This window comes from Solea senegalensis, linkage group LG1 (assembly GCF_019176455.1).
Source record: "Solea senegalensis isolate Sse05_10M linkage group LG1, IFAPA_SoseM_1, whole genome shotgun sequence".
Classification (NCBI taxonomy): domain Eukaryota; kingdom Metazoa; phylum Chordata; class Actinopteri; order Pleuronectiformes; family Soleidae; genus Solea; species Solea senegalensis.
Genome location: NC_058021.1, coordinates 27,815,021 through 27,830,124, shown reverse-complemented (window position 1 = coordinate 27,830,124; position 15,104 = coordinate 27,815,021). Strand labels below are relative to the sequence as shown.

Below are 15,104 nucleotides of genomic sequence, written 5' to 3'. Positions count from 1 at the left end.
CGAGCCGGGGATGGAGCCAGAGCCGGGATTGGTGAAGCCTTGTTGGGGAAGGGAGCAGGAGCGCAGGCGCGGTCTCTCGCTGGAGAGTCGATATAATGGAACGTTAGCGAAGGCAGGGAGTGTCAACAAATTACCCTCAGGAGAAACGGGGGGCGACAACTTCTGTCCTGTGTGGAGGATATTAAATGTTGAACTGGAGTCCATTTTAGTACAGGGTGAGCATGAAAACTGATATATTATTTTATGATTTATATTTATAAATATGAGGAGGTATTTGGAAGGGGTTTAGGTGACTTCCAAAGTGTGGGCTGCGGCCTCCTGGTGGGTTGTGAATGTACTACAGGTACAAAAAAATTATTTAACAAAAATTAAATCCATAAAAATCTGTATTTCACACAATATTTGGTACTAGTAGTTAGCTAGTTAGCTGTTGTCTTTTGTTTTGAAATTCCCAAACCATAACTTATGATGTTTTATTTCAAATAAATCCAGTCTGTAAAAAGAAAACAAATCACAATTTAGTTATTATTATTACATGTCATTTAGCAGACGCTTTTATCCAAAGCGACTTACAATGGAATAGAGTACAGTCAGCGAGGGGTGGAATCGAACTTGCGACCATTGCGACCATGATGTTTTTCACACTTAGGGTACCGGTCTTAGTTGGACTATATTGCCATTCCCCATTTAATCTAATTATTTTGTAATTCCACTATTTTATCACATATTTATGTATTTATTTTACCTTTATTTAACCTGGTAAGTCAGTTGACAAACAACAATAAACAATTCATAACAGTCATGTGAATTGTTGCCCTCACTAAATCATAAAAAGAAGAAAGCGTAAATTAACTGAGTTTTAGTGTCTGTTGCAGATGATTCCAGTCGTATGCAGCAGAAAACTGAAATGATCAAATGACTGAAAGTAGTGTGGACTTTAGGGGATGAGTAAGTTAATAAAGATTGAGTCGTGAGCGAAGATAAATTGGGGTTTTTACCAATTAAGGTTTTGTAAATTCACAGAAACCAATGAGTTAGTCTGCAAGGACGAAGCCCAGTAACAGAGCGAAGGGTTTTACAAGCAGACCTGTAAATTGCATCAACATAATCTATGATAGGGAGGACTGTACTGTGCCCACTGCCTTTTGATTTGTTGTTTCAGCAAATGCTTCAATGACCGCACAGTATAATTATTTCTCTATTAGAACACATCCAGAAAATATAGGAAACATGCATGTAGTTTTAACTACAGGTTCTACAGGTTTTAGCTTAACATAGACACGATGTAAGAATCAAACTCATCAACAATGTGATAACATATACAGACCAACTTTCAGTCACTACATTCCAATCCAAAAGACAACAACGACAGAATTTGACAGAGAAAACAACAAAGCTGCTGGAGCCCTGAGAGTTTTTCACAGTACTGTACACACAGTTTGTTCAGTTTGCTTGTATTTTCTGTGTCGGCTTTGTTTGCCAGTGTCTGCCATTTATTTTCAACTATCAGTCAAAAACAGTGTAATGAGCCACAATAAACATTCCCGAAGCTCCAACCACAAAAACAAACTGGTTATGGCTGCAAAGTAAGAGCAGATTTTAAAGACTTTTGAGGGAACGAGAAGCCACAAAGTCAGATTCATATACGTCTTTCAAAAAAAAGTGCACAACAATAAGCAGCATTGTATTGTCTCTTTATATATGTTCATCTAAAATGTCCTTGCTTCTTGCTGTATAGTATTTTTAAGTTACAATCTGAGAGAAATGAAAAAAAAACATCATTCTTGCATGGGAAAACATGGTTTCTGATCAGAATTTCTTAAGGTTTGTGCAGCAGCACATCTGGGTCATCGCTGTGTTTCAAACAAAGCTTTCTTTTTTTTTTTCCCGCACTGCAGTCCACTGCACTCCTGCCTACCAACAAACTCAATCAGCAGAGATTTACTACCGGAGGCTTGGCTCGATATCAGCAAGGAAAACAGCAGATACCCCACGGCTGAAAAACTGCCTGGTGTGCTGTTGGAGAGAGAGTCTCGAACAACAAAGCCTAATCTGAAAAAATAAATCTGCTGCTGAGATGTGAGCGTTTTACCATGTGGCGTGATTGGATTTCAAAGCCGATGCGTTGCTGTGATATCACCAGTTGTGCTCGGCAAATGAGAATGAATTTGCTTTTTATTGAATTGGCCTCGGCGAGGGAGTGGCTGCAGAAAACACTCCAGATTAACTTTAATATCAAAACTCAATCGGCTCTCACTCAATTCCTACTGTCGCATTTAAGGAGACAATCAAATCTGAAGAAAGATTCTTAGACTTTATTTGATTTTGAAGTCACCGGAAGTTTTATTGATTTTTGATGAACACAAATGCGGCTTTTTTTGGCAGATGAAGACTGACGGGAATCCTGATTTGTCATCTTTTCCTTTTCAGTCCTTGACATCAAAATAATCTATAACAGGCTCTTCTTTAACCATCTTCGACCAGGCGGTTCCACTGACAACCCTAGACGTGATGAGGAGATGAGACAAATTAATGGAGATGTAACCACAAACATGCAAATCACTGAAGATACTCATCTGGACTTACTTGCTACTGTGCTGTTTGTTATGAGCGATGGGAGGCGGGGCTCTCACAGCCATCTCTCTTTCAATTAGTGATTTCAGCGACGAGTTCGGACAATTTGACTTCCCCCTGGACAAAAACCACAATCATCACGTCTTTGAGTGCGCGCTGTTGTATTTGGTTAGATAAAAAAATAAACAAACAAAAAAAATCTTACTTTTGAGCAGTGATGACCACATTGCGTTTGGGCTCGCTGTCGTAGCTCACGCTCTCCACGGCATAGACCTCTGCGAGCTCGTGGATGATCTTGCGGTGCTCTCTGTTCATGGGTGGGAAAAAGTGGCTCCTCTTTGGATGTTTTCCCTGCACACATCAGTAATGCATGTCCATTAAGAGGCCACTCCAAGTCTTAACTGACATGTCTGCATCCGTATGTACAATGTTTGCTCCGTCTCTTATCTTTATACGTCGAGTAAAACTGATGAGGTACAGCAAATGCTTGTTCATTACGATGATACATGTGACTACAGGGAAATTAGCGGTACTACACTGCTGATTTTAGGTTCCCGGGTTGCTTCATAGCAACAGTTTGAAAAACAGCTCAAAATTAAAGGCAGAACAAAAAAAACAGGTCCATAAAGACATGGCTTTTCCCAGAAGAACTTGCACAGAACACAGACTACGTCAGCGCCCGTCCTCACTAAAGCTCCTGTGTCTAAATCGGGTTCACTTTCTATAGCCATGTTCCAAAAATCGTGTGGAAAGTTTATTCACAAGAGTGGACACCTGCGGAGCGTCCACATACTTTTGGGTATGTATTACATGTGTGGTCTACATACTGTTTGCAGGGTCACTGAGCGTGTTTGACCTGACATGAAAAACTTGGAAAGCAGCAGCTCCACCTGCTATTGCAGAAGCTTGTCAGAGAGTTACAGCTCAATATTACGATGAGACTTTACAACCACATGTTTGGGAATGTAGAAATCCACACACACACACACACACACAGGTGACAATGAAGTGAGAAAAGACAAAAACCCTTTCAGAAACACACGCTGCTCAACAAAAATGCTTGGCCTTTACGATTCATAAAGGCCATCCAAAAAGAAGTTGGGTAGTGATAAACAATATTTTACCACAGTGACCTTGGCCGCCTCGAACCAAGTTACATCACTGCCTAAAACAAAGCTGAATAAACACTGAGTGTTTTTCCAGCTGCCCAATGAGGTCCCTACCAACTCAGCCTGGCTTTAAACACAGCTCCAAGTGAAGCGTCATCATAGCACTGTGCGACATCTACAAGCAATTTATAATACATTTGCATATTTATGACTTCTTTGAATCGAGATGACTTGTTTGTGTTTGCTGACGACTGCTTTACGTGCCTCTGAATTGCCCCCTGAAATGTTATAGTTTTGAATAGACTTGAAAGCAATCACAGCTGCTTCCATGTTGGAGGTCTACTGCAGAAGTGAGCAAGTTCACATCACTCTGTCAGAGAATAACATGATTAATAATCACAATCTATCTACATACAGGCCTATATTTATTTTTGTAATGTGAAATAGTTCATTCATTATATTCCCACAGAAAAAAAGAAAAATACACAAGGGGATCCCTGGAATAATCTCTTCTTGTATAAGGTCCATGGCAGAGAAGAAATTGAGAAACTCTGGTTTAATCAAAGAGGAATAGCCTTCATCTTAATGCTGTGTTCCCTTTAAGTGGAATGGTTTGGTACAGTAAAGTATGCATTTTTTTGTGTTTCCATTAGCAATAGTACCAAAATAACCAGCTCTGACCATTCCATTACATCTGGTGGAAGTTGAGGAACTCTGTGCCAAGTACTTATAGTGAGGGTAACCTGCATAGTGGTACAAATACAATGTGTAGGAAAAATGACTTCTTCAGTGATTGTTGTCCACAATCAACGGGAACCCAACACAACCACTAGAGGGAGCAGCCCATCACATAGGAGGCCAACCAGCACCGGGTTCACTTCATCCACTCACCTTATTAACCAGCTCAACAAGATTCTTGATCTCCTCTTCTACGTCCGTGACAAACTTCAGATCCTTCCTAAAGAAAAAAGCAGAGAGAAGTTTCAGTCATCAGCGTCTGTTCGCTTTGAGGCTGCGTAATAATTCAAAGGCTGGTTTTCATAATTTCATAAAAAGGGTCAAAAAAGACAAGACCTGGCATCGTCTTTGAGGCTGTCGCTGTACACGGAGGTGGAGCGGACATTGAAGGGGTCAGTAGACCCGTCGATCTGCAACGCCTCAGCCAGGCGTCTGTTTCTCTCCAACGTAGCGCACTCTTGGTCACATTCAAGTCTGAGAAACAAACGGGTGAAAATGTAAATATTTGGGATTTGTTTTGACTTTTGCCCCAAGTAAAAAGCAGACAGTGAGAGTCAAAAGTTTGTGTACACGAGGCAGTGCTTTGTGGCTTCACGTGCCACAGAGGATACAATCAAAAGAGGAACTGAACAAAACAAACCACTGACTCGACTCAAGCCCAATGCAGTTATTGTTAGCGGCAGTGAGTCTGTGTTACTGTGCCACTGACAGCTGCCAGGGTCAATGCACATGTTTACCATATTACAGCCATGTAGAGCTGCTAAAAAAAACACATATTTATCAAGGGAAAAACCTAGAAAATGTGACAGAATCAGAGCCCAATTTGATTCTAATTTCAAAATAGGCTACTTGTCGCACTAATGTGAGCAGGCTGTTGCCACACACAAGCTGTCTGGCATCACAGGGGGAAAAAAAAAAAATCAACTGCATCAATTATGACTCATTTGCACTTTTAAGTGAGAAAACATGCATGAAACAAAATTAAACCAGATTTATGATCTCCCCCCCTCTAAAACCTAAGATAAATACTCTACCTGGCTTGTTTCAACTCCCTCTTTGTGAGGAGTGGACCGATGTCCATGGACTCGCCGAGCTGCATATCAGTGAGTTTACTGGCCATGGCGATGGCTGCATACCTGCAGTGCAAAAACGGATGATTCAACCATTTCATATTCATAATCCAAAACAACACAGAGCTAAAGCACGCTAAAGACACCGACCTCTGATATGAAGTGGCTGCTTCTGTGCACATCACCGTATCCTTCCTGCGACCACAGTCACACTGGAGAGCTACCTGAGAACAGCATGAAGAAGTGGACTCAGACAGAAGTGCAGAAAATATGAGAAACTTCAGTCTGCTTCCCAGCAGACTGAAGTTTCTCATATTTTCTATATTTGTGAGCAGAAACATATTCAAAAACAAAACAGGGTACTGCTTCTGTGAGGAATTCCTGCAGCTGTGAAAGGTCTCATCGTTTGCCAAGCCTTCCAACAACATGTTTTTATTTCAGCCAAGTCAACCATTTGTGACAATTACATGCTATTAGAGCAGATGTCACTCTATGTTGGCAGCTAAGCTAAGACTGCACACCTTAAACTTCAACTATTAAGGCCAAGTTCACACCGCATGATTTTCAGCCCAATAATTCCCTCGCCAATTACTTTTGCATATCGCAGCTAATCATACCTCATCAGCAGATGCTAAATGTGAATGTGAAATCAAATCAAAGACAGTGTGCAAGACAGAGGTCTACTAATGTTTCTCACTTAATTTAGAACATGACATACTAGTTGGGGCTCCTGGTAAAAGATCATGTAATATGTGAACCTCATGTCAGCACTTTAAATGTGAATATTTTCTTGTTTCTTTGCTCCATATAAGAAAGAAATCTTTAAAACTGAATACATTTAGTTTGTGGACAGAACAAGACATTTGAGAACATCATCATTTCAATGTTTCGGAAACACTGATCAACATTTTTCTTGCCAAACAAGTACTTGATTAAGAAAATAATCGTTTTTTTACAGTCCTACTGCACAACAATCCTAGATTTTAAAAGTCATGTCACATGAAGTTGGCAGAAGGAGAATGTCTTTACTAAAAACATGTGGGTGGGACCATCTGCAAAACCTTTCTCAACCATCTCTCAACCACCAGAGGTCCAGATGTTGTCGGTGGCAGCGTTTTGTACCTTGGCACTGCAGGTGGTGCGTGGGCAGCTGCTGCCTTTATGACAGGGAGCGGAGCATGGGTGGCCACAGTCTGGACGAGGCTGCGTGCACGGCTGCTGGCAGACGCCGTCGGCCAGGCAGTCGCTCCGGTGGCAGATCCGTCTGCAGCGGTGCATTTCGCACAGCAGTGTTTTGTTACACGTCAGGCCGCAAGAAATGTCTTGCAGATGACATGGGATGTTGCTGCGTTGCTGTGGGTGAAAAACAAACGTGTCACTTTGCTCCAACTTATAAAACAGACGTGATTCACAATAGCTCAGTGGAAGTTACCTCATGTTTGCCCATGCACCACTTCTGAGTGAGATATGTGCAAGGTGGACACTTGTCTTCACTGTGGCAGTTGTGAAACACTAAAAAAAGAGGCAAACATTCAGAGAACACATTGGGTTTTTGGTTTTGTTTTAAAGCAACATGAACAGTTATCATCATATCTTACCAGGGTGGTCGCACTCGTGTCTTCTTGTGCACAGGCTTTTACACTCGGGAGGTTTGGTGCCACAGGGGATAGGCGGGTACAACACAGTGAGTCCACAGTGACACGTCAGCTCATCGAAACCTGCAGACACAAGAAATCGTGCCAAATATGAGCCACGTGGCTAAATCAAGCCAAATGTAATAAACCACAGAGAGGAAAATGACCATGTAGAAAAAGAAAGAAAGACCAAACAAATATGTAGTATTTCTGAGACTTGACTCATAAAAACTGGTGGACCAGACAAACGACTCACTCGACTGCCAGCAGGGTTCACAGTTTCCACGGTGACAAGGCTCCTGGCAGCGATGGAGGCCACAGTTCAGCTTGTAGCCACAGATCAATGGGCACTTGTGCTCCAGAGTCTAAAAGGACAGAAAAACATTTTAATTAGATGAGCTCTGAAATTTGAATTTGAAGTGTGGCGTCACCTCCTAATGGTGAATTCTGAGGATTTGAAACGGTCTTCTTTGTGTCAACAAATAGTCACGGCAATAGGTTGACGCTGTATTGACGAATACAGCGCCAACCTGTAATATTCACGCAAAATGCATGAACTCTGTTTAGAGCGATTTCTAAATAGTCTAGTGGAAAGGCGCAGAGAAAACAGAAAATGGTAGTTATATTCTTGACTGCTCTAAACGGGAAAATACTATAAACAGAACACAATTGATAACAAAATGGTTAGTACTTTCATAGAACAAGCTCACATGGGGTCCTGCAACGCAGCTGAGCAGCTTTTGTTAACTGCGTTTTCAGTGGTACAACAACAGACAACTGTGACAATATAAACACTGAGGTCTTTATTCAGTGCTTCGTGAGGTACATTTGATTTCTGACTCATCAAATAACTCACCACACAGCACAGCTCCCCGCACTTGTGTCGTCCACAGGAGCGTTTCTTGCTGCAGCGCTTCTCGCAGGAGAAGACGAGCTCCTCTGGGATAGAAAGGGTTCGAAGATCAGGTAAATAATCTCGGAGTGATCTCACACTGGTTTAATTCATCTTAAATCTGAAAGAGTTTAAAACTCACCTTCTTTCTCTATTGTCACACATGGCACCTCCTAAAAAAAAAGGGAGCTTGCATGAATATAGTACTGCATACGTTTTTGTAAATCATAGCATAGCATCACAGTGACCTCTATGCAACAGACAGAGAGCTGAAAACCCTGACTTTATTTTTCCAACAGAATTCCTTCCACAGCCTGAGACAGCACTCTGTTTGTTTGAAGAAGATGTCCTCACAATCTTTGGTGTCACACATAAAACTGAAGCAATGACTTAAGACACAGACACAGCGAACAGATGTCCTGCTGGAGATTCAGCCCACCTTGGTCTTGGAGCCACATCTGCATCTGATAGTAGAGGTCAGGGAACAGGGTCCACAGCTTCCCTCATGGCACAGATTCTCACACAGATGGATGGTGTCTGGAACAACACATGTTCATTAACCCCTAACAGACTCCGAGAGCAGTGGCTGTGAAGCTCGAGATAAAGCACATCCTGTTTGCACAGACGTACATCTACAGAGTTCAAATCTGGTTCATTGCTTCAGAATTTTAAACACAAGCCTCTTGTATGGACATGGGTGCACATGTTCATACAACCAAACAACAGATTAAGACGCAGAGAGAAGAAATGATTAAAACGCCTGCAGTCTTTCAATTCTGGCAGATAAACACTTAAAAGTTATTCCTGTGAGCAAACTACCAAACCAAATAAATGAACAAACCTGTTTCAAATAAAGAATCTGCTCCTACTGCCACAGTTTTTAAATTAGAGCTTGCTCCCATTATGTATTTTGAAAAGATCCGTTACATGATTTCCTTTCCTATTTTCAGATCTTTTGGATCAGCCTCAGTTCCTGTCCAGAACCAGCTGTACAAGGTTGCAAGACGTTATTTGAACTCGACTTCTATTACGAGACACTCCTGACTTTGACTTACCACTGGAGCCACAGGCCAGTGGTTTGTTGCAGATCTTCCCACAAGAAGGGATGGGATCGGAGCAGCTTTGTCGTTCTTTGTAGCCCAGTTCCAGTAGTTTGACCAGCGGCGTCTGACCACAGGGACACGTCTTCACCAGGGTCGGGGAAAGTGTGCACGGCTGGCATGAACCGCGGTGGCAAACCTGCTGACACTGGTGGGCTTCACAGTCCAACATCCTGCACAAAAAACGAGCAATAAAGTAAAATATCAAGTATGCAAGTGACGATGAATGTTATTAGCGCTGTCAAACTTACTTTCCGCATATTTTTTCACATGAGAAATGTCCAACACCATCGAATCCTTCTTTATCAGTTCCACACAGGGCTTTACGAGTTGTGACTCCACAGTAGCAAACTACAGGAAGTAAAATCAAAATAAATAAATAAATCAAAACGTACAACGACAGAAAGACCAATATTCATTTTCATGGTGGTTCTGTGTAGACGAGACGCACCTTGCTGCACCTGTAGCTGGCAGGGCTGACATGCCCCCGTGTGACACACCTGTGTGCACGAATGTTCAGCACAGTTGAGTAAAGCACCACAAACTTTGTCACACTGGAGCACAGTAGCTTGACCACAGCGCATTGGTTGACTAGAAAGAGATGATTCACTCAATATTAAGATGTCAACAGTATAAGTAACAGGGAGATATTTGAGAAACTGCAATCTGGGATGATTATCATGTTTAAAGTTATAAAATAAACATGTATATAACAGGTTAAATACCTGGTCTTTCCACAGATGCAGGATTTTGTTATAAAGGCAGGACATGGCGGACAAGGTCCAGGATGGCATAAACTGCAGAACATTAAAGAAAGTATTGAGACACATGACAGAAATTACAGAACCTCTAGCTAATTATAGCTATTATTTACTTATTATATACTAGATGCGAAGAAAATGTTGTCCAAATCCGTCCTTTATTTTTTGAGTTATGCTGGTCACAGTCAAAACGAGACACAAAGCTGGCCCAAAACATAACCTCCTTGGTAAAAGTAATGAAATAAATTATCTCCGACTCCTACTTAGCATTAGACTCACACATCAAAAATGTATATGCATTCACCAACAAAAACAGGCATTTTACTACTTGACATTATTATTTTACTTCTCAAAAGCAAGTGACGACACATTTTCAACTCTTTTTAACTCACATATTACACGGGTGGTTGCAGTACACTCCACTTCTTTTCTTTCCACACATGTCACCACAGCTGTGGGGAATCTCACTGCGCTGCCACTCAGGGTTGGTCACTTTACCTGAAAATACATTGAAGAATTCAATTAATGATGGTCTTGCTTCAGCTACTTGCACTAGCAGGCTTAGAATCCTATTGGTAAGACTTACTGAAGCATCAAGTACAATATGATAAGTACATTTAATTACATAGCCGACAAATAAACATTAGTGCATTTTATTTCAAGTGCGAGTGGATGGTTGTTTGTCTCTATATGTGGCCCTGTGATGGACTGGTGACCTGTCCAGGGTGTACCCCGCCTTTAAACCTATGTCAGATGAGATCGGCACAGCTGGATGGATGGACTCCAGTTTGTACGCACCACAGAAACAGGTGTAGGAAGTGGGGTTTTTGAGGGTGACGTTCTGGCAGGCTGGACAGCGCCACCCTTCAGCTGAATCTGAAAAACAGGACAACATCTGAACATGAATACAAATTCACAAAAACATTGCACTTAATAAATCCACAATACACTGTAGAAATTATTGTTTTAATGATGTACCATCTGCCTGAGAGGCTGGAGATCGAGCCCATTTCTTGATGCAGTTCAGGTGGAAGACGTGAAAGCAGCTCTGGCAGTTCCACACAGGGGCCATGAGTCGGATTATATCGCAGCACACCATGCACTCGTACTTCTCTTGAGAAAGCTGTTCAATCAGACACCCTAATAATGGAAGAGATTAGAGGTTTAGAAGACAGTAGAGGATGCACACATTTGATCGACGAGATGATCTGAGGTAATTTCTCCTTCTCTGAAACCATTTATGTATTTATGGTCTGAATTGCTTTCAAACTCTTTCCATTTTCAAAGTTTTTTTACGACATAGGCAATTGTTGCAGGTGCTAGAGTTGCCACTGAAACACTGAAAGGACCTGTATGCAGAAATGCCGTAGTAGAAAAGCCTCTCTCTCTCTGAACTTCCCTGTCATTGGTCAAAGTCTCAACATTATTCAAAGGATGTAGCAGGGGTCTCTCTCGGATTACCTGATTTGGATAACACTGAAAGGTTATTATGGAATTAATGATTCCAATAATTAAAACCCAAAAAAATTATATTCCACCTAACTGAGCCTATAAAGACATTAACTGTAGCCCTTTGGGCAACTCCAGAGAAAAATGTCACTCTAATGAGGTTCTTTAATTTTTAATTAAGAGTTTTACTGGGTCGTTCGGTCTTACCCGTCTGTGTCTCCTTGCTCTCTGGCATCTTGTTCAAGTTCCTCACAGCAGGTTTGTGGTTTTGATGGTGTGTTCGTCTCCCTGCTTTTGCCTGGGCAGGTGCAGGTCTTCCTGAGCCTCCCCCAGCTTTACTGATTGGATTCTGAAATGCTCGACCATGGTCTGAATTATCTTGGCTACAGGCTCCCCCCTCTGTGCCCGCCTCCTCCTCTGGAGATGGTGGTTTGGGCGGTTTGATTGGACCTTGGCGTCGCTTTGGTCCCGGTTGCTTCCTTAAATGATCATGAAAATCTGGACCTTCCATGCTCCTCTGAGATCTCTCTCTCGGTTCTGTGGAGTGGTTTTCTCCTCTGGTGTCATCTGCCCTCTGAAAGGCTACTGAAGTGTTGCCTTTCTTATTATGTTCTCTCCTCTGCTCTTGGCTAAACTTCCATGGTCTCTTCGTCCAGGCGGCCTGCTCTTCACTGTTGTGTTCAGAATTTCTATTCACATCTTGTCTTCGCCAGTTTGACGCATCAGGTCCACCTGTGAGAAGAGCACTAGAGTGATCGCCACTGACAGCTCTGTTAGTGCCACTCTGAAAGTCAGGTCTTTGGAACCAAGAGCTAGAACTCCCATTTCCACCTCTATTCCCTTCTTTCCTCCCTCTACCTCGTCCTCTCTTTCTGGCTCCATCCTCTCTTAGCTGAGGTGGATTCTGATTATCTGCATAATTATTGTGACTAGATTGGGAGTTAAAGCCATGATGAAAGTGTCCCGATTGTTGAGTGGGATCATAACTGTCACTCATCAAGTTTCTGTCATTGTTGTATCTCGATCGACCTCTTCTGGATTTCTGGTGATGAGATTTTCCATGTGGTGTCCCATCAGGATTGAGGTCAGGTGGGTCTAAAAACAAAAAAATCTGTTTATGATATAAACGGACATATACCAAATAGAAATATAACAATAACCAAACCACAAGACATACAGCTTAACAATATTTACATGTTTTCGCTTCAGGTGCCTGAACTATTGCAGTCTTCACATCTGCAATCTAATAATTGAATCATGTGTCTCTTAATACACGCAATATTGGTTTATTTTACTGACTTTTACGATGTATGTTAATATTTAAATTGATGGCTTTTATAATGTGTCTGTGTTATTCTTATTATTACAATTGTTGTTATTACAATTGGTAAGTACATAGATATATTCTGCTGCTCGCTTAAGAATTAGGTCAACACAATTTAAATAAGTACAGGTCAAGCTGCAGCCACTATGGCAAGTGGTTTCAACATTTAATTGGTAGACAGGATATTCCCACAAATATCAATTTTTACTAGTGAAAACTACAGTTACAAAGATTTTTACTTGTCAGAACTAAGTCACTTCTGCCATTTATGTGCATCTATAGCTACTATTCAATTTCAAGCTATATTTAATTATCCTCAACAGAAAATATCTACATTGTCATTTATAGTCAGAATGAAAATATAGATATCTCGTACTTGAATTTCAGATATCTGAAAGTGGAATTATAAATATCTACAGAATTGCACGTTGGTATGCTAAGCTACCATTAGCAACATTTAGCGAGCTAAGACAGCGTTGTAAATTTAGCATCAACTGCGAAGTCACGTTAGCCACTGGTGTTAACATAAAGTTTACGGGAGCTAACGTCGATAGCTGTTCTGTTGGAAATATAAACGTAGGTTACGTTATCAGTCAATCTAATTAACTTCCATTTACATAATCGGAACAAGTTAAAAGCCACTTCAGTTGTGTTCTAATGTATTTATTTAGTGGGCATGTCACTTACCTGAGGAGCCTTCAGCCATTCACTCTGAACTGTGGTTCTCCTGCGACACGAGTTTAAGGGTGAAAGACTGTTTAACCGAGAAATGACAAGCGTATCTGGAAACTTCCCAGCAAAATGTACCTTTTAACCTCTCCTCTCTTCGTTAAACACACGACAAACTCTTCCAGAAAGCGGCGAAAGTGTACAACAGTCTTTACAGCTTAGCCTGGCTAGCTTGAAGCTAGTACGACTCAATTAAAAACAGGAATTTCTGGTTGAGATTTTCAAAATAAAAGGCATACTAGCGAGCATACGTTATGTACATCAAAAGGTTATATGATGGGAAAATATGATCTCCCCGAAAATTGTCAAAAGGCTCCTACAATATTTCAGCCCATTCTATAATGGCTGAAAGACAGCACTATCGATATCAAGCTCACAAAAATAAAAATAATTAAACTTCCGGTTTGATTAAAATGTAATAAATCCCCCAATGGCCACAAGATGGCGCTTCAGGTTTGGATTTGGAGTTTAGTACGTATGTTCATGACTACATACTATAAACATTTATGTGAAGCAAAATTATTTTTTTTTTACATTATAAGTGCGAACCATATATATATATATATATACATATATATATATATATATATATATATATATATATATATATATATATATATATATATATATATATATGATTTTCTTTTACTTCCTGTACTTTACTTTGTATTTCTTTCTGTTTTGTTGGTGAAATATATAATGATCTAAATATAGTGCTGCATTGAAGGCACACTGCTGCAGCTGACGCAGGGGGAGAAGGTGAGTAAATCAGTTCATTGCGCCGCCATGTGGTAAAAGTACACATTGCATCTCAGGGGGGATGCGGCTTCCCATCCATCCTCCTTGCAGCTACTCACTCACGCGAGATCTCCAATGACTCAGACTTCAAAATAAAAGTAACAACTCAAAATATGAAAACAACAAATGCAGCATGAATCATATCTATATTAAAATAAATGAGAGGATGTACTTATTATAATACACAATTATCACTTACACATACATATGATACAATTATTTTTTATTTAAGCTTTAGCTTGGTTTAAGGCTTTTTTTTCTTTCTTTTTTTCTTTTTTTCAAATAACACTGGATATTTAACCTGAATCCTGTGGGAGAATAATTCGAACAAAATGTTTAGAATTGCTTAACCACAAATGCTCCCTCAGAGACGGAAACATAAGAACCTGGAATTCCAAACATCCAAATCCTTATAGTATAGTTATAGTTATATTAAATTTGCTGACAATGACAGACTTAACTAAACTCAAAACATGTTTCTGTGAGGTAACTGTGGGGGCCTGAGGTGAAAACACACCTGGGGACCCTGCATCAAACCACACTGACCCCCCAGAAACTCATCCACACCACAAATTAAAAGTGATGGCTTATATTACATTATATCTGCTATTCATACATGAACAGTCTTCTGACCTTTTGTCAGCATTCACAACCAATTTTCTGCCATGATACATTAAACCATTTTCATATAATAACACATTTATTCAGTGTAATACAATATATGTTTTGAAATGATGGAGAAATTCAGAATTTACAGTGTTTGATTTAAGGGTTGTCCTTAGAGATCTGTTATTTTATTTACATTTGAGAATTTTTATTGGCTGCCTGTCTGTTGTCTGTGACAAGTTTGTCAGGTAGATTTTGTCTTTTTCTTTTTCTTGCTGGGATGGTTTTTCTATGGTTATTTGTAAAACAGTGAGTATGAT

General features: G+C 40.5%; 1 protein-coding gene and 1 long non-coding RNA gene across 2 annotated transcripts; one reads left to right on the top strand and one right to left on the bottom strand.

Moving 5' to 3' along the window:
- Positions 1–45: 45 nt before the first annotated feature.
- LOC122778250 lies at positions 46–9,328 on the top strand. The gene is made up of 2 exons (XR_006361421.1): positions 46–215; positions 8,968–9,328. It is a non-coding gene; the product is annotated as an uncharacterized LOC122778250 (long non-coding RNA).
- On the bottom strand, positions 2,324–13,732 carry nfx1 (nuclear transcription factor, X-box binding 1). Its single transcript, XM_044039830.1, has 23 exons — positions 13,339–13,732; positions 11,535–12,422; positions 10,857–11,018; positions 10,677–10,754; positions 10,271–10,376; positions 9,843–9,914; positions 9,569–9,708; positions 9,369–9,468; positions 9,073–9,290; positions 8,457–8,554; positions 8,160–8,190; positions 7,982–8,064; positions 7,382–7,490; positions 7,090–7,209; positions 6,924–7,003; positions 6,614–6,844; positions 5,642–5,715; positions 5,456–5,557; positions 4,758–4,895; positions 4,575–4,641; positions 2,780–2,925; positions 2,587–2,691; positions 2,324–2,502 (listed from the first exon to the last, which is right to left on the bottom strand). Exons 1-23 carry the CDS (start codon positions 13,355–13,357, stop codon positions 2,427–2,429), a joined length of 3,243 nt encoding a protein of 1,080 aa, XP_043895765.1. The 5' UTR covers positions 13,358–13,732; the 3' UTR covers positions 2,324–2,426.
- Positions 13,733–15,104: the final 1,372 nt, after the last annotated feature.

Coding starts and splice junctions, on each gene's coding strand:
- nfx1 (XM_044039830.1), bottom strand. Junction 9,709..9,842: donor TGCATCTGTGGAAAGACCAG/GTATTTAACCTG, acceptor ATCTCTTTCTAG/TCAACCAATGCGCTGTGGTC. Junction 8,555..9,072: donor ACTGGCCTGTGGCTCCAGTG/GTAAGTCAAAGT, acceptor GTGTTGTTCCAG/ACACCATCCATCTGTGTGAG.